Here is a 22,732-nt window from a genome sequence, read left to right as displayed (position 1 = left end):
TTGTGGCCCTCGGTCAACCACTGCCGTCCTGACGCTGATGCATGCCGTTGCTGACCCACGCTTGCCAGCATCGTCTGATCGCCACATCACATCAACCCAAATGTCCAGCGACTGCTCGATTAGACCAACCAGCTTCTTTCAATCCAATCACACGACCTCTTTCAAACTCTGACATCTGCTCGTAATGAGCATGAGATTAATACAACTACATGATTTACAAAATATTACCACAAGTCTCTTTTGTTTAACTCGGAAGGAAAAGGTGCAAACTGTTCATGAATGCAGCGTGCCCACAATTGGCCGCTCAGCCAGCCTGGTCGGTACACCAGTCCTAACAAGCCCAGCTTGCAAAGGAAACCAACCTCTGCTAGCAGAGCTGTCTTGATGTGGCCCTTATGATGTAACAAGCCCAGCCTCACTCTGTAGTGCGGCTGCATGATGCAAGCCTAGCTTAACTGGCAGACACACACACAAGCCCAGCCGAGCCTGAGACCACTTACTGCTCAACTCTAGTACATTATTAACTGATAGATGATAATTATCTAGGCAGAGAATTTAATATCCCTATAAACTAAGCATCAGTCACCATTAAATGCATACAAGGAATATATACCACAAAACACACACAATCCAAAACACAGTTGATAAGCAATACAGTTGATAACTTGTCAAAACTTGATTCTGACGAAGTTTTAGCCAAAGACAGATAATTATACTAGTAGCAAAATACTTACCCTGGTAACGCTGAGGCATTAGATGTTTCTCCACATAACCTGACATGTCAAGACGAAGAGGAAAGGAGAAGTGAGTATTTACCTTCTCTTTTAACATTGTTACCATATTGAATGTATAGCGCATTGTGTTGAAGCACAGGATATGTGGTAACTTTTTGAAGCATGCCCTACAAGAAAGAATTATCTGATTTACACTCACATATTCAAAAGAACCCAAATATAAACCGAAAGACAAATGTACTTATCAAATATAGATAATTTATCAAATAAATGGACTGTGATAATTAATGCGTAAGATGTCATGTAATTACATACTTTAAAAAAACACAGCAATGAGACTGATCTATGAACATTTCCTATTCATAGTCAGAAAAGCCAAAATGAATTGAATTAGAGCAGTCCAACAAACATGTATACACATGTATACATTAGACTTTAATACCCTGCAGTGTTCAGTACATAAACTCCTATGAAAAGAAAAAAAGAGAACAACAACAACAACAACAACCGTTTGAGCTCACAGCTCAGCCAGTGAACATGCTAATCTCCACCAAAATCCTTTATTCACAGGTAAAACTGTGGTCTACTGATTATATGTTTAAAGTCTTGAGACTGTTAACCGTTAGACCCTGCCTGCTCCTAATGCACCACTATGGTCAATTCCATCAGTTTTCTGTCCAACCTACTCTTCTAATTGTATCACAAGGTCTCATTATCCATGCAATTCATGTACTTATTTCCAATGATTGTGTTAATTAAAATTTTTAAACTCTATATTCCCATTACTAACTAGCTGCCATATCCATTGCTGACACGTTATTTTAAGAGATGAGGAATATTTTTTTCAATAAACTGATTCAACTGGCGACATGAACTCAGAGCAGTAGGCCATGCGCCTCAACACTCGCTCTTGCTCCTGGAGCCACACCTTGAGCGAGTCTGTTTTAAGTCAACAAATGGATGCCAATTTGAAGGGCAGAGTATACAAAACAGTGATCAGACTCGCCTTCATGTATGACTCTGAATGTTGGGAAGACAGAAGAGAAATGGCGGACCCGTGAATGCATATCAAGGAAATCAGAAAGCTGCAGTAGTCTGCAGGCATTATTTCACAGGATGAAATGCACAATGAGCATGTATGAAAATCCTTTCAAGTCACTTTTTCATCAGTGACAAAATGAAAGGAAAACAACTGCACTGGACTTGGTATGTCCGAAGAAATTGCGAGTTCAATATTCTGGGGAAAATATGCATCCTGCATTCTATACAGTGGCAGACACCTGTTATCAACATTATACAGGGTGAATCACCTAAAAATTGCACCCCAAATATTTCTGAAATGGAAGGTGCTACTGATGTACTGTTTTCACAGAAATGAAATGTAACCAAAAGCTCATAATTGTAGGTACAAGATATTAGAATCACTCTGTATTGACGGTTTTCACTTTATAAAAGAAAACTTAATGTGTCCCCCTATTCAATACATAAACATAAATCCATCCTTAGATGTGGAGTAATAAAAGAAATCATGTTTCGACTCGTTTGAGCCATCTTCAGTGAAAAAAAAAGGGGGTTAATTTACATAATAGAAGCTTCCGTGGGGGTCACGCACTGAACTGAGTAAGTGCTTGGCATAACTTCACGGAAGACACTGGGGCGGGGGGCCTCAACCCTGACACGGCGCGTCCCATATGGCTGATAGGGAATGTTCCTGTAGATATGCAGGACAGGTGTGAATAATATATAAGTAATAATAATAATAACAACGTAAATGTTTCCACCTTTTCAATACAATATATTCACAAAATTACAAAATTATACGGTACTAGTTTCGACCCATCTAGGGGTCATCATCAGCCGTATTGGAGCAAAGATCATTTGTGGCGAAATCCTAAGACAATATTATTTTAAAGAATAACAAGTGAAGTGAGATGTTATGGTAATAGTTAATAATACAAGGAATATACATACTAAGAGGTTTTTAACAAAGAATAAAGTATAAAAGGGTGTTGTAAAAATTATAATCATGGAAATCAGTAAGTTCTTGTATTGAAATGAAATATGGCTTAGGAAGAGGGCTTAAGGTGGGGCTGAAGGGTGCGGGAGAAAGTGTAATTGTCTTGGAAAAGTACCTTTGATTAAATTTAGGATTGAGTTTAGGTTGGCTGCATTATTGTTTCTGAGGAAAGTGATAAGTAGATCGAAGAGTATGTTGGGTTTCTCTGAGATTTCATTGAGATTGTGACTGGCATTAAAGTATTGGTCTAGGTGTATGTAGTAATTTTCCATTATGTTCAGTAAAGGGCCCTTGTTTGCTAATACGAGGATGTCCATGTCTTGTTCAATATTGGTGAAATTATGGTTATAATCTTGCATGTGTTGGCCGATGGCTGAAAACTTGTTGTATTTTATTGCGTTAGTGTGCTCGTGGTATCTGATAATGAAGTTTCTCCCGGTTTGCCCGATGTAGGTTTTTTTACAGGTGGTACATTTGATCCTATAAACTCCTGATTTTAAAAAACTGCTGATCTTGTTGATGTTTTCAGCCATCGGCCAGCACATGCAAGATTATAACCATAATTTCACCAATATTGAACAAGACATGGACATCCTCGTATTAGCAAACAAGGGCCCTTTACTGAACATAATGGAAAATTACTACATACACCTAGACCAATACTTTAATGCCAGTCACAATCTCAATGAAATCTCAGAGAAACCCAACATACTCTTCGATCTACTTATCACTTTCCTCAGAAACAATAATGCAGCCAACCTAAACTCAATCCTAAATTTAATCAAAGGTACTTTTCCAAGACAATTACACTTTCTCCCGCACCCTTCAGCCCCATCTTAAGCCCTCTTCCTAAGCCATATTTCATTTCAATACAAGAACTTACTGATTTCCATGATTATAATTTTTACAACACCCTTTTATACTTTATTCTTTGTTAAAAACCTCTTAGTATGTATATTCCTTGTATTATTAACTATTACCATAACATCTCACTTCACTTGTTATTCTTTAAAATAATATTGTCTTAGGATTTCGCCACAAATGATCTTTGCTCCAATACGGCTGATGATGACCCCTAGATGGGTCGAAACTAGTACCGTATAATTTTGTAATTTTGTGAATATATTGTATTGAAAAGGTGGAAACATTTACGTTATTATTATTATTACTTATATATTATTCTCAGTTCAAAACGGACCAAAAACATGAAATTCATAACCATCAAGGTGTGAATAAGGCTTAGCCAAATAAACACCCGCGGATCAACTGAGGCAAAAAGGTCTGCAGTCAACGGTCTCGATGGCGGATGAGGATATTTCCCAACGGCTGAGAGGGCGGAAGAACTGGCTCTACGGCTAACAACCGTAGTTCTAACCACGGACAGAGTAATCTGTCCCACCAAGCATTACCATGAGGTAACATTATGCATGATGGAAACACTTTCAAGGAAAACTACCCCAGGTGGTACCCAGCAATGGAAATCCACCGTCGCACCAGGCGGCGCAAACAAGCCTTCGGATTCTGGGGAGCTTGTACCAACATGCAAGATGGAGTCGGAGCCATCTGGTAGCCAGACTGATGACGTACTAACGACAAACACAACTAACCTAAAACAAAATCTAAGGACAAAGAAACATCACTATTTTGGAACTATCAAAATACAGACTCTACTTAGGACGGGGAAATTAAAACGGACTTTGGATGAAATGGAAAATCAGAATATTCTAATACTAGCAGTGCAAGAGACGTGTTTTACTGATATTAATACGTTTGATTCAGAAAATTATAGAATCTTTAAGGGTAAACCTGGACGAAAAATTGGAAGAAATCTGCAGCAACTTGGCACAGCATTTTGTGTAAACAAAAGGGTTATTGACTCCGTAACGGACTTCTCTTCTCCTTCTGATAGACTCTCCACTCTAACACTGAAATGTGCAAACAAGAGATACACACTATTCAATGCACACGCCCCCATAAATGAAGACAACAGAAACAATCCTGATAAGGTGAAAATATTCTGGGATCAATTGGAGAATGAATTGCTAAAGACGCCAAGCAATCATGTCAAAATTCTGATGGGTGATTTCAACGCGCAGGTTGGGAAAGAACGTCAGTTCCGAAAAATAGTAGGTGGTTATCCAGCTCACACCAGAACAGATACGAATGGGAAGAGACTTATTGACTTATGTGAGACATTCGATCTTAAATTAATGTCCACGTACTTCAAAAGACTGCCAAGGAAAAAGAAAACGTGGTGCGCTCCACGGAAAGACCTAGGTGAATATCAACTGGACCATGTTGCAATTTCAAGGAGAAACACTAAAGAAATTATGAATGTGGTAGTACGGAAAGGAGCCAATCTTGACTCTGATCACTTCTTGACCCGCATAAAATTCAAGCCGTTACCGCTAAACAAGAAGAGACTCTCTCCGAATGCATCAATAAAAGTAAACCATGAAAAACATCAAGAAAACAGAAACGACTTTCAAAGACGTATGCGGGAGAAGAAAATGGAGACTTGTGAGGATATTCGAGAGAATATGGCTAATATAGCTAAGGATGTTGCACCATTGCGACGAACTCGCAGACACCGATGGTGGACTACAGACTGTGATGTAGCAATTGATTGGAGAGCTGCAGCCTATAAAGAATGGTACGCAGATAAAACAGAAGATAAATTTGAGACATACAAAGAGGTATGCAAACAGACAGCAAAGATCCTCCGGCAAGCCAAAAGGAATCAAATATCTGAAGAAATTCGAAGTATTGACACGGAATTTAAGAACAATACTAAAAAACTTTTATAGGACCTTTAAAGAGCACATACATGGATATCAACCATCTACCATGGGATTTCGAAGGAAAGATGGAAAATTGGCAGTGAATAAGAATGAAAATTGTGAGATATTAGCTACATATTTTGAGAAATTGTTGAACTGTGAAAAACCTAAAAATAAATGGCCAAAAGAGGATCCAAAGCAACGGAATGAAAACTCAATACCCCCTGACGAAAAAGAACTCCGTGAAATAATTACAGACTTAAAGAACAACAAAGCTGCAGGGGAAGACTCTGTCACAGCAGAGATGCTGAAAAGTGGTGGAGAAATCGCAATAACAATTTTAAGGCGAGAAATGGAAAAGATATGGGAAATGGAGGTAATCCCTGAAGATTGGAAAAATGCTATCATTCATCCTCTACACAAAAAAGGTGATAGAGCAGATCCTAACAACTACCGCGGCATTTCCATCACATCTGTAACTTATAAGACACTCTCTAAAGCACTACAGAGGAGACTTGTGGAACAAGTGGATCATCAACTAGGCGAGTATCAAGCGGGATTTAGGAAGGGAAGATCGTGCGTTGATCAAATCTGAAGTCTGAAACGTGTACTAGAGAATCATCTCTCAAAGGATCTGGTAGTCGTTTTTGTAGACTTTAAAAAGGCGTATGATTCAGTCGACAGGGAAGTGCTATTCAATATATTAGTGGAATTTGGAATTGACGCCAAAACAACAGCAATTATTAAGCAGACTTTAACTGGGACACATTCGAAAGTTAAGTTCATGGGAGAGAACTCCAAGCAGTTCGAAATTAAAACAGGAGTCAGGCAGGGTGATGGATTGTCACCAATTCTTTTCAACTGTGTGTTGGAGAAGATTACCGGGAGTAGGAAAAAGAACTGGACAGAAAAGGATTACTTAACCAAGTATACATTGGAGGGTCAAAAAGTGGTGTCATGATTAACTGCCTTGCCTTTGCTGATGACGTTGCGCTACTATCTAGGAATACTGACACAGCAATAGAACAGCTGAATGTACTAAAACTACAAGCAGAAAAAGCAGGACTACAGATTTCTTTCGAAAAAACTAAATATATAACAAACATCAAAACAGCCCCTCGGTACCTGAAGACAGAACACGGTAAAATAGAAAGAGTTGATAGCTTTAAATATTTGGGTGAAATAGTGCAATTGAAAACAAATGAAAGAGAAGCAAACAACACCAAACGGGAGAAAATGGCTGCGGCTTTTCGTAGGACACATCCTGTATACAAGAAGAAAACCATCTCCAGACGAGCTAAACTAAGGCACTACAATACAGTGATTGAAACGGAATGTCTGTATGCTAGTGAATGCCTCCAAATGACAGGAAAAGCGGGACTGAGAGAAGCTGAGAAATTTGAAAGAAAGATCCTTCGCAAAATAATGGGTCCAAAGATTGTGGATGGACAGTATAGGCTGCGAGGAAGGGAAGAACTTTACCGAGACAATGAAAGGCTAACTGAGTCCATGAGAAAACGGAGACCTAAATTCTATGGGCATTTATTTAGAATGGATGAGAAGAGACTAACGAAAAGGATTTTCACAATACTAGACAGCAGACCTAAAGTGTCGGACAAATGGTTCAGGGAGGTGAGAAAGGATCTCAGACAGGTGGGACTAAATTCGGAAGACATCTCAAACCGAACAAAGTTTAGGTCAGTGATCGGCAGATTTCAGGGATTCCATGACGAACCAAAACTTAACCGTGGGTGGACGGACGAAAGAAGACAGGCTGCCAGAGAGAGAATGCTGAAGTTCTGGGCTGTGAGGAAGGCTTCCAGAAATAATGTAATTGTTATCTAACGTGGTCTCTAATGGCCGTAAATGAATATATATATAATAGAAGCTAAAAATGTGTTAGAAACAAAATGAAGGAACAAATGAAAAACAAGAGACATGACAGATATAAAAAAAATTTCAAATATATACACATTTCCATAATTAGATGGAGTAATAAACAACTCGTTTGAGATATCTTCATTGAAAAAAGTTAACACTTTTACAATAATATTGAAGCTAAAAAGTGTGTATAACTTATGAAGAAAAAAATGAAAACAAATGAGATAAGACGGAAACGAATAATAAGTGTTTATAGTGAGGTTGTGGACCTCTTCGTCTAAAAATTTTGCAGTGTATATAATTAAAAGAAAAAACAGGACAAAATCACTGTGTTAAAAATGTGTCTGTCTTTGTACAGTCACCATCACCATGAATAGTTAAGAGGGGAGTGAAAAACTTGAGAATCTAAGTTTGAGAGGAGACACGTGCCAGGTGAAATGTATGTGACACGCGATGAAAAACCGCCAATGAATTTCAAATTTTAGAATAGTAGCACTCTCGAAAGCCGGCACGTGGTGTAGGGGTAGCGTGCCTGCCTCTTACCCGGAGGCCCCAAGTTCGAATCCCGGCCAGGTCAGGGATTTTTACCTGGACTTGACGGCTGGTTCGAGGTCCACTCAGCTTACATGACTAGAATTGAGGAGCTATCTGACGGTGAGATAGCGGCCCCGGTCTAGAAAGCCAAGAATAATGGCCGAGAGGATTCGTCGTGCTGACCACATACCACCTCGTAATCTGCAGGCCTTCGGGCTAAGCAGCGGTCACTTGGTAGGCCAAGGCCCTTCAAGGGCTGTAGTGCCATGGGGTTTGGTTTTTAGCACTCTTGAAAGGTCTGATCTTCTCAATTTTAGTAATCCCGTTCTTAATAATTGTTTTCAATGTTGGCTACGTGTGTTTGCCTTATTTTTAATAGGCAGGAGGGCAGAAAAAAAAATTGAGAACCTGTGTTAGAAAAGATAACAGATGCATGCTAAACTGTATGTGACCATAGTGGAAACCGTAAATGAAGTTCAAATCTGTAATAGAAAAAATGAGGTTGTATGGGAAACCATACTGTTTAATATCAAATGTTATTTATGCAGTTTTTTTTGCTACTTGCTTTACGTCGCACCGACACAGATAGGTCTTATGGCGACGATGGGACAAGAAAGGGCTAGGAGTGAGAAGGAAGCGGCCGTGGCCTTAATTAAGGTACAGCCCCAGCATTTGCCTGGTGTGAAAATGGGAGACCATGGAAAACCATTTTCAGGGCTGCTGACAGTGGGGTTCGAACCTACTATCTCCCGAATACTGGATACTGGCCGCACTTAAGCGACTGCAGCTATCGAGCTCGGTATTTATGCAGTTTGGTAGCTATATTACTTATGTTATTTATGCAATTTGGTAGCTATATTACTTATGTTATTTATGCAGATTAATAGCTATATTACTTCCTATTAATTGTTGGAATCAAGTGTTGGAATACATATTGTTGCAGCCATTTGTTAGTTTGAAGCCATGACAGATTTGAGCGGTAAGAGTTACACTATTGAGGAGGGGTTAGTGGCAAAAGTGTGGGTGCACGAACGACAACACACATGGCAGAAAATGAGATAGATTAAGTTCTACAGCGAAAAGCAACACTTATCGATTGGGACAGACGTGCTTTTGCCTTGAGCAGTGTTAAAGACAGACCACAGAGTGGAAGGAACAAGATGAGAGAAGAAATATGTACTGGAGTCTGTGATTCGATTAAACAATCTCCTATGAAGTCGACGTGTAAACGTGCTTCTGAACTCGGTATACCAAGAACAACGTGAGATTAATTTAAAAAGGACCTTAAGTTCAGACCTTTTTGACCGACGTTCGTAAATGAGTTATCAGATAGAGACCGGAATGAGCACGTTTTAGCCTGCCGTGGTTTGCTAAGTAAATTCCCAAATGCAGCTAACCGTGCCAAGGTTATGTTTTCAAATGAATGTGCTATTTATCGCAGCTCATGTGATAAATATGTTGTCGTGTGGGCCAAACGGAATCCTCATTACAGAGCTGAGTTGGAACGGAACCTGCCTCACGTAATGTTATGGGTAGCGATGACATCACAACATCTGCTTGGACCATACTTTTTGAAAGAACTGTGAATGGTGTAAATTATTTACACGTTACAAACATGGTTAATACCCCAGCTCGAGGAAATGGGCCTCACAAAATGCATATGGTTGCAGCAAGATAGAGCCTCTGCTCACTATACTCTTGCAGTGCGCAAGTTCCTAAACGAACATTTCCCAGGACGGTGGATAAGTCATACATGGTTCAGTAGCAACACAAGCTCCTTTGAAATGGCCATCAAAAAGTCCTGACCTCACCACACCTGGCAACTCGTTATGGGGAGTCATTAAGTCGCATGTATCTGCAATGTTGTTATGCTACAAACGAAGAACTGCGCAACACTGTTGAGGATGCAGTTCGGATTATAACACCGGACATGCTCAGAAATATGTCAAGAAGAACATGAAGGCTTATAGAACTGTGTTTGCAGCATGAGGGGAATATCCATATATATTGGACACTAATCTGTCTATTAGGTCATCAGCCCAGAGGCTGGTTGGATCCTCAAATAGCACCATCAAAGGTTAGGCGGTTATAAGGAAACCGCAAAAACCAATGGCAGCACCAAAATGAGGCATACTAGGCAAGACAAGGAGTGAGGTAGTTTGCCATTGCTTTCCTCACTGGGTCAGAAAGTGCTATTGCAGCACAACTGACCCTATGAGCAACACCTTTCATAACACTCAGATGCACTAGTAGTGCTCTGAATGTCATTACTTAAAACCACCCATACCCCAGCAGCTTCCATATTGTCACAGCCATGGATGAGGGGCTTCGGTGAAAGTTACACTTTACTCTGGCCTGTGCCAAGAGATGGATTGGACACTAATACGAAAGTAATATAACTGAAATAACATTTGATACTGAACACTTAAGGGGGTACGGGGATTTCTCACCCACCCTGTAGTATTTTATGGAATGAAACTAGTATTTAAATTAAGATGTAAAACAAATCAATTTTACAACATATATGGTATTGGTTAGGTGGGAACATCAGAAAATTCTCTAACTGTGAATCTATTGGGATATCATTCCGCATACAGAACAGAAGAACGAACAGCATTCTTCCTACATTCTCCATATACCATTAACACGTTGGCTTTTTCAGCATTAGTATATATCATTTTCCACTACGTCCCACTTCTTGAACTATCACAAAGTAACCAACAAGGAAGTCACAATGCAATCAGTGTACTGTAAAGGAAACAATCATAAGAATAGCATAGCCTCATAACTAAGCATTTGAATGGGGCAGACAACTGTCGGTATTTACAGTCTTCAAATTACGATAGCTTATAAACTACTTATATTAGAATCATGAAAAAAAAAAAAAAAAAAAAGAGTTTAAAAAAATTATATTCATATTTACTCTAGTTTTAAAAATGTAATTTTTTGAAATAATACACATTCTAATAATTATTAAAATCTGTGTATGGGCTACAATTATGAGCCCTTAGTTACATTTCATTTCTGTGAATACATCACAGCAATAGCACCTTCAATTTCAGAAATATTTGGGGTGAAAGTTTTACGTGATTCACCCGGTATTCAGGTGCCCATAACATGTTTACACTATTCTCACCAACGACTGGATATTTGCAACGTGGTCGTATGAGATTTATGAGTAGGACCAGTGTTCGATTTGAGGCGAAACATGCCGGAATGGCATTCCAGTACCTCTCTTTAGGGGAAAAAAAAATTAGAATAGTTAAAAATATTTATTTAATCACATATTACTCTGTTGTTAACGAGTGGGCCTGCTCTACTACTTGTTACACTTCACATAAAAGAATCCTTTGCAGGTCGTAATGATCGATTATGATGTGAGGCTAAGGTAGTTTGTTCTGTGTTACTATTGAGTACTGCATACTGCAACTACTTCACTGTAGCGGATGGCAGTGTGACTTGAAGGCCTCCTCAAAAAGATTACTGAAACTAATTTCATTCTAGACTTGGGCTTCATGGCTGATGCACTGCTAGAGCTCTCAGTGTTAAGTGAAGCTTTGCAACATCGCAACGTTGATCTAAGCTATGACAATCAGCCTTTGAACTCTGAAAACAGGCTTTGAGCTTGCCGACACCATTAAAGTAATGGATGAAAAAAACTGGCCACAAAATATCCCAATAAAGTTTGAGGAAAATGAGATGAGGAAATTTGCCTCCAAGTTCAAACCCAATCAAAGGCAACTAATTACAGGATTCCAAGAGTACTGTATCTCCACTCCAGAGTGTTCCCAGAAAGTCTCACCCCGTTGAAACTCAATCAGTTCGATAGCCATATCATCGGGTGAATGTGAAAGAGGTTTCTCACAGATGAAGCTCATAATCACACCACTGAGATCATCACTGAATACTGAAATAGTTTCTGGCCTATTGTTTGTAAAGATCAATGGACCTTCTTTTTGGCTCTTTAAACCAGCTAAGTACGTTGACTCCTGGCTTGTGTCTGGACCATTCAACAATAGCCATCAAGAGTAAGGAGAGGTCAAAATACAAGAAGTATGATGAAAACACGCTGAAGTTTCAGAGAACCTTTTACGATGGGCAGATAACTTAAACAATCATGAAACTGTGTTTTTTTTTTTTTTTTTTTTTTTTTTTTTTTTTTAATGCTTTCATTAATTTACTAGAACACATTTTTGTACTTGTTTTGCAAAATAAAATGTTCAAGTTTCTGTATAACCAAAGATCTTTTCAGGCCAATAATTTGGAATACACTCCCCGCTCCTTGGAAGATTACAGTTTTGGCACCTATATTTCTAGAAACTGAGCACTGAGTAGGACAATGTCTCCATTATTTCAATTTTCTGTTACAAGACTCTTGAGCTAAGGTAAACTTATTTACAAGTAATCCTGAATGAATGTTACAAAGAAGAAGAAAAAAGAAAAGCAGTTTCCTTCTGCAGTTTTCCAAGTCATTATTTAGACAGCTTAATAAATTTCTCTTCTCAATTTTCCAACAGAATGAATGAGAACAGCACCTTGATCTGCTGAAATGAAGCATTGTTTTAGTGACAGATTTTGTGTTGATGTACTTACTGACAGACAAGAATCCAAATTTCAGAATTGACTCTGAAGCAAGTTATTTGTTTGGTCCCAAAATGAACTATCTGCAACATGTCAAGGCAATGTATTATAAAGTTGATAAATGAAAGTATATTCAACCCCTCGAGTATTTCAATCAGTGACACAGTATCTCAGCAATAAAGATGTATGAACATACAATCTTCTTCTTCTTCTACTTGCGTTACGGCCTCTGTAGGACCACGGACAGCTCCTTCATGGATTGCATTTCCTTCTTCTCCTCCCAGAACCTCTTCATCCTTTCTCTTCTTCTCTCCCGCTCTTCTTCCGAGATATTCAGTATCCTCTTCTCTTGTCTACTCCACTGATGACTCTCAATCCTTTTGCTGTATCCATCCCTATCATTGATCTCTGGCATATTAGTCGGTATGTACTTGCTTCTCCAATTTTCCTTTTCTTCCACCTTGATCCCCAATTCCGACCAATCTTTCCGGGGTTCAACTACCCACTTGGTTCCTGTCTTTCCTCGTGTCCTCGCTGTTGTTTCTCATACTCTTTTCATCATTCTATCCATATTCATCCTGATTACATGTCCCGCAAACCTAGCTCTTTTCCCTTCTTCTGAGATTGTCCTCATGTTCCGGTACAGTTCTTCCCTCGGTCTCCTCATCCATCTCTCACCTCCTCTCTTAGGGCCTAGTATTTTCCTCAATATTTTTCTCTCCTCTTTCTCTAGTTGTTCCGCACCATTTCTTCCTAGTGCTATTGTCTCAGCAGCATATAATACAGCATTTCTCACCGTTGCTTTGTAATGTCTAATCTTTGCGTCTGTAGATATATTCTTTTTATTGTATATATCTCTGGTCATACAGAAGGCTGATCGCATCTTCTTTATCCTCTCTGTTATTCCCTCATTGCTCCTATTCCTTCCTGTTATAAATTCTCCTAGGTACTTCAATTTGTCCACCTTTTGCACGGTGCCTTCCGGTGTTGTCCAATCCTCAGTGGTATTCAATGTCTTTGTCTTGTTGTAGGCGATCCTCAGTCCTACCGTTCCGGCTATATTGCTTAAGTTGTTGAGTTGTGTCTTTACAACTTATTCTGTCTCACTTACTATAGCTATGTCGTCCGCAAAGGCTAGACAATCTACTTGGGCCCTATTGTCCTTTTTGTCGCCAACATGCGGCTTTGGCATTCCCATTGTCTCATTCATTGTTCTCCACTCCCTGATGACTTCATCCAGAGCTATGTTGAACAACATTGGTGATAATCCATCTCCTTGTTTGACACCAGTGTTGATATCAAATTCTTCAGAGAGTACACCTCTGAATCTCACCCTTGCCTTTGTGTCTGATAGAATTTCCATTATGAGTTCATGTGTAGTGCCATCTAATCCTCTGTTCTTCAGGATTCTTCCAAGGGTTTGTCTGTCGATGGAGTCATATGCCTTAGTGAAATCTACAAAGGTTACCACCGTTCTTTTGTTCTTTAAAGCCCTATGTTCTATCAGTTGTTTCAGTATAAATATCTGTTCTATGCATCCTCTTCCCTTCCTAAATCCTGCTTGGTAGTCTCCAATTGTACTTTCTAACTGTTCTTCCAGTCTATTGAGCAGGACTTTCGACAACACCTTATAGCAAATCTCTAGTAGCGAAATTCCTCTATAGTTGTTTGCATCCCTCTTGTCTCCCTTCTTATGTATTGGTATTATGATCGCATTCTTCCATCCTTCTGGTAACTTCTTTGTTCTCCAAATCTGGCCGATGATGTTGGTCATGTTGTCTACTGCCTTGTCACCTCCCCACTTAATCATCTCAGCTGATATTCCATCTTCTCCGGTTGCTTTGTTATTCTTTAGATCGCTTATGGCCTGTGCGACCTCATCTCTAGTTGGAGGACATGACTCTCTCTCTTCTGTGTTTGTCCCCAGCTCCAGCTCTTCTTCAGGGGGTTCACAGTTTAACAGGTCATGAAAGTATTCTGCAAGTATCCTACAGTTCTCCTTCGCACTAACTGCCAGATCCCCATTCTTATCTCTTATAAAGAGTTCTCTGCCTTTATATCCACTCAGGCTCTCTTTGAATTTCCCAAAAAAGTCTCTACTATTGTTTTTCCTGAAGTTGTTTCCAATTTCATCTAATTCATGCTTCATCCTCTGTCTTTTGGTCCATCTTATGGTTCTGGCTGTTTCCTTCCTTACTCGTAGGAAAACTTCCCATTTTTCCAGGTTCTTCTTAATGCTCCAGTCTCTCCAGGCTTTCCTGCGATTCTCAACCGCTTCCTCACAGTCCGTATTCCACCACCAGTGTTTCTTTTTCTTTTCTTCCTTTCCCCATATTTCAGCCTGTTTCCTCATATTCAGCTTCATGTCATCCCATCCATTGCCAGTTTCTATTCCTTCCTCCTATTTGGATCGATTGTGCCGTAATTTGTCTCTGTCTATATTTATTTTTCCAGTTGGTCTACTTGTCTGTGGCAGTCTACCCCTGTGCGGAATCCAAAGGCACTTGATTTCTGTAAGATAGTGATCTGATTCTATTCTTGTGTTCTTTCTGATCTTTGTGTTCATAATCTCTTTAGTGTTTGTCCGATTGACTGCCACATGGTCAATCTGGAATTCCCCAATGTGGGTGCATTGGCTTGCCCATGTCTTTTTCTTATTCGGTTTGGCCCTGAAGTGAGTTGTCATAAGTCTCATTCTGTGTTCTCGACATAGTTCAATTAACCTTTCTCCATTTTTGTTCATCCTCTTGTGTGCTGGGTACTCGCCTACTATCCCCTTATGTTGCTTCTCCCTCCCTACCTGTGCATTATAATCACCTACAAGTATCTTTACTCGTCTGTGTGGTATGCTTTTCAGTGTATCATCCAGTTCTTCCCAGAAACTGTCTACAGCTTTCCTGTTTTTTCTGTTCTTGTCATTGGTAGGCGCATGTCCATTTACTATGGTATAATTTTTGTTCCCTGCTCGAATTGATAATGTGGATATCCTTTCAGACCTACTCTTCATTTCAATTATGCCATCTTCATACCTCTTGTCTGTTATGAATCCTGTACCAAAGCATGTAGGTGTGTGTCTTCCTTTTCCCACTCTGATTCCTGGTTTTCCTTTCAGCACTATGAAGCCTTCTGACTCCACTGTGTCTTGATCACTATATCTTGTTTTTTGCATGGCTAGTATCCCAATGTTTCTTTCTCTCATCTCATCTATTACCTGTTTAAGTTTACCAGTCTTTGTCATTGTCTGTACATTTATGGTCCCCATCCTGAAAATCTTTTTCGTTTTGATCCTTTTCGAGGTTCTTGGGAGCTCCGACTCTTCCCATTCGCACATTCTGGCAGGTCCCCCAGAATCCGAAAGCCTGCTTGCGTCAACTTTGGTTGACGGGGGACTGTCCCCCTGGGGTAATCTCAATTCTACAGTGCGATCCATTCCATGAGCTAAAAGGAATGTTTGTTGGGACAGTTCGGGACTGTCCAGTTATACAACTGAGGTTGTTAGCCCCTGAAGATGAAATAAGAGCTTGATGTTCAGCTCAGGCTGGCATTTCCTCCAAACCTCACGCTTCGGTTTTCCCGCCGGTACTCGGGTGGCTGACTGCAGTGGTTTCCCACTGGGCGATGGGTGCGCCACGTCCCTACGCCAGAAGAACATACAATCATCTAATAAGTTTCGGGTTTAATACATTTTATCTGCTACATATCAGAACTGCCTTCTTCATTCAGCTTAAGGAATTCACACATACCGTCAAAATATACTTGAATGTGGGTGGCCTGAACAGAAATGCACATTTTATCTGTTTACGACTGGAGCCAGGAATAATGAGGTCATCATATTTTACCTGTAAGTACAGACTGCACTTCTCTTTTCCTTTTCATGTATCCAGTAATAGCCCTCTTAATTTAGCCACAGTTGTTATGATCATGATGTTCATCAGTCCACAGATACCCAACCACATTCAACTTGAATGCTTAACACCAGATCTCTGCGATCTCAATTCCAAAAGGTAGACTTATCAGCAAATTGAATGCCTCAATTTCGAGACCCAGCAGTTGTTTTCATTTGATCAGCTGAAAAATTGACAAGAATATTACATCAAACAGCCTATATGATGTCTTGATATACTGTTGAAATAAGCAGCCATTCTTGCAAGATTTGAGCAGTTGCAAACTTACTCAACTTCAATACAGAAACTGTTCAAAAGAGGAACACATGAGGAAAGTGTAAGGTGGCAGTGGAGGTGATGACGAAGACGATGACAATTGTATGGCCTCGGCTATTATGTGCAGGCATTTTTATTTGATGCCATCTTGGCTGCCAGTGAGTCAATGTTGCTGTTCTGTTTTACTCCAAAAGGTGACAGGGAAACAGACCTACTTTAGGTGTTCGATGGCTGAGTTAAGAGTTAATTAATTTTGTCCAGTAAACACCAAATGTGTCATCAGACATCTTCATAAAACACAGAGTGCCCTCCCTTCAAAAATCTCAATACATCTGCTGGGTTCAAAACCGTGATCTTGGGATCTGGAAGCTGAGAGCAAGATTATATGCTGGGACTCCTTATTCCTCATTCGAAGGAGACTTAAGTAAACAACCTCGCCAAAGTCTTTAAAAACAATGAAAATGAAGAAAACTCCTTAGGAAACGTAACAACATGCAATGAATCATGGTTTGATCAGTGCAATCCCAAATTTATCCTAGTTCACCAATAACACAGAAAACACACATGGAAAAGTCCACATTCAAAGCAAATCATCTTCTTTGATATCCGAGGGGTTGTTAAATGTTGACTGGGTGGGGGAAGGCTATAGTGATAACCAGGTCTGCTATAAGGAAGTTTTGACAATCCTTTGCTTTACGTCGCGCAGACACAGATTAGATAGGTCTTACAGAGACGATGTGATAGGAAAGGGCTAGGAGTGGGAAGGAAGCGACCGTGGCCATAATTGAAGGGCTGAGAACCATAGTGGGCCAAATCCACCAACCGTCGAAATTGAGTTAATACCATCTAGCGGTTCATTTCTGACTTAGGTATTATCTCTCCAACTGGGCTATCTCTACGTCTTCCCATTTATGTGCTACAGGGTCACAAAATATCAACCAAATTGAACTAGCCGCTGGAGGTAGTGCCATAGCGGGCCAAATCCGCATGACCAATCCCTCGCTTGCTCTGAGTCACGTGCTATGAGTAGTATCATGGCGGACATCGGCCACGAGGAAAATAGAAGCAGTGATTTGACATGCAGCAGACCCTCCTCCTTCCTTTAATAACAAGTAGCGTTTATTTTTACAAGAGGAAGTTTTGGGTGTATAATGTAGGAATACATAACTGTGAGGATGAGAAAGGATACATGTACTTGTGGGGTGAAGATATAGCACAAAGGGGCCCAACAGAAGTAGGTTCATGTATTCTGTATTACCTGAGGAACGTCAGCACAACAGCAAATCATATAACAACCTATTCAGAAACTTGTGGTGGTCAGAATAGGAATCAGTATATTGCATCTTATGGGCCACATCAGTTCATTACTCCCAATTTAAAACTATTGATCATAATTTCCTAGAACCTGTCCATTCATATTTGTCTAATGACAGAGAATTTAGTACCAGCGAAACTTCAAAATGTAAGGCAAAATCACTGTTTTCGGTAGAAGATTATGTGACCTTAGTTAAGGAATGTAGGAGAAATAAGCCCTTTAGTGTGACGAAAATGGAACAGAAAAAATTTGTGAACATTTTTTTTTTTTGCTATGGGCTTTACGTCGCACCGACACAGATAGGTCTTATGGCAACGATGGGATAGGAAAGGCCTAGGAGTTGGAAGGAAGCAGCCGTGGCCTTAATTAAGGTACAGCCCCAGCATTTGCCTGGTGTGAAAATGGGAAACCACGGAAAACCATTTTCAGGGCCGCCGACAGTGGGATTCGAACCTACTATCTCCCGGATGCAAGCTTCACAGCCGCGCGCCTCTACGCGCACAGCCAACTCGCCCGGTTTTGTGAACATTAAGGAGCTATCAAAAAACTTTGTGTTTCGTAAGGAAACAGCAGATGGGGAGAAGGATGAGTGGCTCAAAATTAGGTGGTTTCATTTCCAGTCTAATGAACCCCTTAAGTTCAGCTACACCCTCAACGAAATGGAGGAATGGAAAATCCTTGATATTTCACCTTCTCGTAAGGCCAGGCCATCTGTAAAGGTAACAACTTCAGTATCTTCACCATGGGAACAGAGTCCTGCTTACGCAGCACCCATTAAGCTGACAAAAGCTAAATATGATGATTTAATTGCCATGGTTCCATTCATTCCACCAGTTAATCATAAGTTTTTTAAGGATTTGCAATATTGTGATGTAACTACGGCAAAATGAAGTACCTTACAGTGGCATGTGGAGTTAGCCCACTGGCGTATTGTTAAAATTCATCCGTTCTGTTTAGAGCCAAAGTGGGCCAAATCCACTCCAGTGGAAAATGATGGTATTCATTTACTTTTTATTTGTATTAAAAAACCAGATAATCTTTGTCTTTTGCTTTGTAGTGATTAATGGATCTATTAACTATAATATGCAAATGTTGTAGTCTCTGTAATCTGTGTCTGTGAATTATAGCAATGACTAAACTTTAACCTTAATTTTCTCCATTTTTAAAAAATGGCACTTGGCCCACTATGGTTCTCAGCCCTTCAATTAAGGTACAGCCCCAGCATTTGCCTGGTGTGAAAATGGGAAACCACAGAAAACCATCTTCAGGGCTGCCGAGAGTGGGGTTCAAACCCACTATCTCGCGGATGCAAACTCACAGCTGCAGCCCCTAACCGCACAGCCAACTCTCCCGGTGAAAAGTCTACTTTCAAAAGCAACCCAATTCAAGTTTGTAGATGCAGTAAAAGCAGTGAAGTTTGTGAACAAACCTTCACATAACGTGCAACGATGCTTCAAAGGGAGAAAATTTAAATGGAGTAGTGAAGAGATTGGGTGATTATATTGTGGGTAATAACTAGGGACCTGAAAAAATTGCATTTGTGGTAACTGCGAATTTTTGAATCTTGTACTGAATCCAAGCCTATGGTAATTCTAATGTGGAATAAAATCATTTTTACGCATAAATAGAAGTGTGACAAAATGCGAATTGTGACCCAAAATGCGAAATTAGTATTAATATGCGATTTTGGTGCAAATTCTGAGAAAATGTGCTATTTTACTGGCGAAAACAAAATATTTAGGCAAAATCGTCAGAAATACTCAAAATATGATGCACAAATATTTCGACCGTTCCGATCGATGAAGAAAAGTAGCCGATCGATTGCTGCTTGCTGACTTTAATCGATACTTCAAATGGGAATAGCAAGGGGGATAAGATCTGTACCGATTATTATCGAAATGTAAATTGAATGTCATGGAAATAACGAGATAGATGCAGCGTTGTTTTCCTGTTGTTCAAAACTGAAACTAGTGAAGAGTAGAAAGTCGAGCGATCATTTAGGTTATGGGGAGCACGACAAAAACTGCGCATGAAAGGGCTCAGCAATATGCAAAGGATGGTTTATATGCCACAGATTCACCGACAGTGTTTTGCAAGTATTGTAATTGCCGGGTTGGGTAGGAAAGAAAAGATAGCGTTGTGAAACATGTTAAATATGAAAAATATATGGGTAAGCGACACGATAATGAAAGACAATCCCTGCTGCTAGTATGTCTCAAAGAAAGCCATCTTCTGAGCTTACACAGTAAGATAGTTGTAAACGACGAAAAATTTCCAGAGATAACTTCTCGAAATGCACAGTTGAAGTATTTGCCAAAGCAAATATACCTCTGGAAAAGCTGGAAAGCAAAGAGCTAAGAGCCTGGATTACTAAGTTTTCAAATGAAGAGCTGCCATGTGTGAGAACTCTACGTGAAGTATATTTACCGAGCAAGATTCGATTTCATTGATCGGGTACGGTTTAGGTATTACGACATCGAAACCATGCACAAAATTGAAGGATAACGAATTTAAGTGCGATTTCCATTTTGAACTATCTGACCCGTACTCAACTGATCCAGTGATTTTAAATTATTTTGTTATAATTTGAATTCTTTCTTCCTTTCTATAAGTTGCATCTGACCACCAGAAAAGAACAGCAGAGGCTCTAGTGGGGAAGAACATCAACATACTCTGTGATGAAACTACAGATAGAATGGGCCATTGTGTTTTTATCATATTCCAAGTCCCAGCTGGATCGAAAATAGAGCTGCACGTTGTTTCTGTGAACTATCTTGATGCAGGAAATGCTTACAAACTGCTCTCGTGCTGTTTTAGAAGCTCTGCGCAGTTATAGCGTACCATATGAGGCAGTTAAAGTGTTTGTTAGTGACAGTACCCCATACATGACCCGGTGTTATGAAACATTAAGTGTAGTCATAGGGGATCATTTAATGCATGTACAGTGCTGGGAACATAAGATCAGCTTGGTTGGCAATAGTTGGGTCGCAGTGATGACTGGCAACAGATTTAAATCATGTGGTTGCGATGGTAAAGTCAGCATTTTTGAACACAAGAAAGCGAAAATATAATTATTTACAATTCTTAACATCAAAGTATGGCGCTTCAAAGGAAGCAAAGCTTTTTCCTGTATCTATGATAACCTGACGGAATAGCTGGTTCCAGGCTGTATTTGAGTGCTTACTTTACTGATGTTGTTACATTTTTCAAGATGTCTGACATAAAAGGCTTCAACAACTGTGGTATTAAGTACCTGACTGATCTGAGTGACCGAGAAGTTAACAGGCTTCAGTCCCACATGGTTTTTGTTATAGATCATGCAGCTGGATTGGTTGACCTTACTGAACTTGAAGGGTCTCTGTATCCTACCTCTCATCTCCTTTACCCCAAACTGCATAACCTTGACGCCAGTTTTACCTTCATTTGTGAGGGGAATTTTTCTGCGGAAACTAATGATGCTTTGATTAAGCTCACTCCTCTACAGCAGGCTGCATGTAGAGACACATTTGTCAAAGCTGCTCATTCTTCACAGTGCAAGCTAGCCACATTAAAAGCTAAAGACCCCAACCATAAGCATTTTGTGTCAATTTCTCAAGCTTTGTATCCAAAAAAATATAATTCTGAATAACAATGATAGATGAGCTTCAGAAATTGTTTGGAGTAAAAGTTCTCTCACGAAACGATATCTGGTCTGGTTACTGTTCTCTGAAACATGCAATTCAAACCCAGATGAAAGAAAGTGAAAAAGCATCCGGGAGATAGGGGGTTCGAATCCCACTGTCGGCAGCCCTGAAGATGGTTTTCCGTGGTTTCCCATTTTCACACCAGGCAAATGCTGGGGTTGTACCTTAACTAAGGTCACGGCCGCTTCCTTTCAATTTCTATGCCATTCCTATCCCATCGTCGCCAAAAGACCTATCTGTGTCAGTGCGACGTAAAACCCCTTAAAAAAAAAAGAAAGAAAAGAAAAATGTGATGTCATGCTTGTATTAATTGCAGTTCAGACAGAGTTCAGCATATTTGCTAAATACTGCCTTGAGTTGTTGTGGATCCCAACGAACAATGTAAATAGCGAGCGCATGTTGTCTCATTACAACAGAGTGGTTACCGTCAGATGGCGCAATTTGAAAAAAAAGCAATGCCGAAGTACTGACAATGCTTTCGTTTGAACAATGAACTTGTACTGTGTGAAACAAAGGACAATAATTGCACTTCATGAACTTGGAATTGTTAAAATTAATACTACTGTGTGATTATTTTAACTTTGTAAATAGATGCTAATTTTGGAAAAAAATAGATCCTAATTTTGGAAAAAATAGATACTAATTTTTCAGGTCCCAAGTAATAACTTTTGAATTGAGTAATTCTTAAATATCAATTTGAAGAAAATTAGTCTGATTACTTACCAACCATGCCTCATACAAGACAGCATAATATTCATACTAAAGAAATCTCCAACACCAAACAGGATAAGTTACTAATATTTGAAAATAAGTTTGTTGATCCAAGCTCTCTTGGTATTCAACAAGGGCATTATAAAAGTAGCTCACCGTTTCTCAGCTCGCACCTTCTTGCCACACTGTGAACATGTATACATATTATCTCCTTCCAGGGTGTCTTTTACTGTCACCTCATCCAGGGACTCATAAAGGTTCCTCATATCAGCCACCTGGCATCGAACTGTGTAAAACTCCTCCAGTGTTCTGCTTACATGATCACAGTCCTAAAAC

The 22,732-nt window shown here is 39.7% G+C and overlaps 1 protein-coding gene across 1 annotated transcript in view; it reads right to left on the bottom strand.

Moving 5' to 3' along the window:
* Nucleotides 1–22,732, bottom strand: part of puf (ubiquitinyl hydrolase 1 puf) — an 870,156-nt gene that overhangs the window by 328,268 nt on the left and 519,156 nt on the right. The window contains exons 29-30 of the mRNA XM_068225443.1: nucleotides 22,553–22,725; nucleotides 735–901 (exon numbers count right to left, since the gene is read on the bottom strand). Coding sequence (XP_068081544.1) covers nucleotides 735–901; nucleotides 22,553–22,725 — 340 coding nt within the window. The remainder of the gene's footprint in view (nucleotides 1–734; nucleotides 902–22,552; nucleotides 22,726–22,732) is intronic.

This window comes from Anabrus simplex, chromosome 1 (genome assembly GCF_040414725.1).
Source record: "Anabrus simplex isolate iqAnaSimp1 chromosome 1, ASM4041472v1, whole genome shotgun sequence".
In the NCBI taxonomy this organism is placed as follows: Eukaryota; Metazoa; Arthropoda; class Insecta; order Orthoptera; family Tettigoniidae; genus Anabrus; species Anabrus simplex.
The sequence above is the reverse complement of the archived record's forward strand: the minus strand, read 5'-3'. Positions and strand labels throughout refer to the sequence as shown.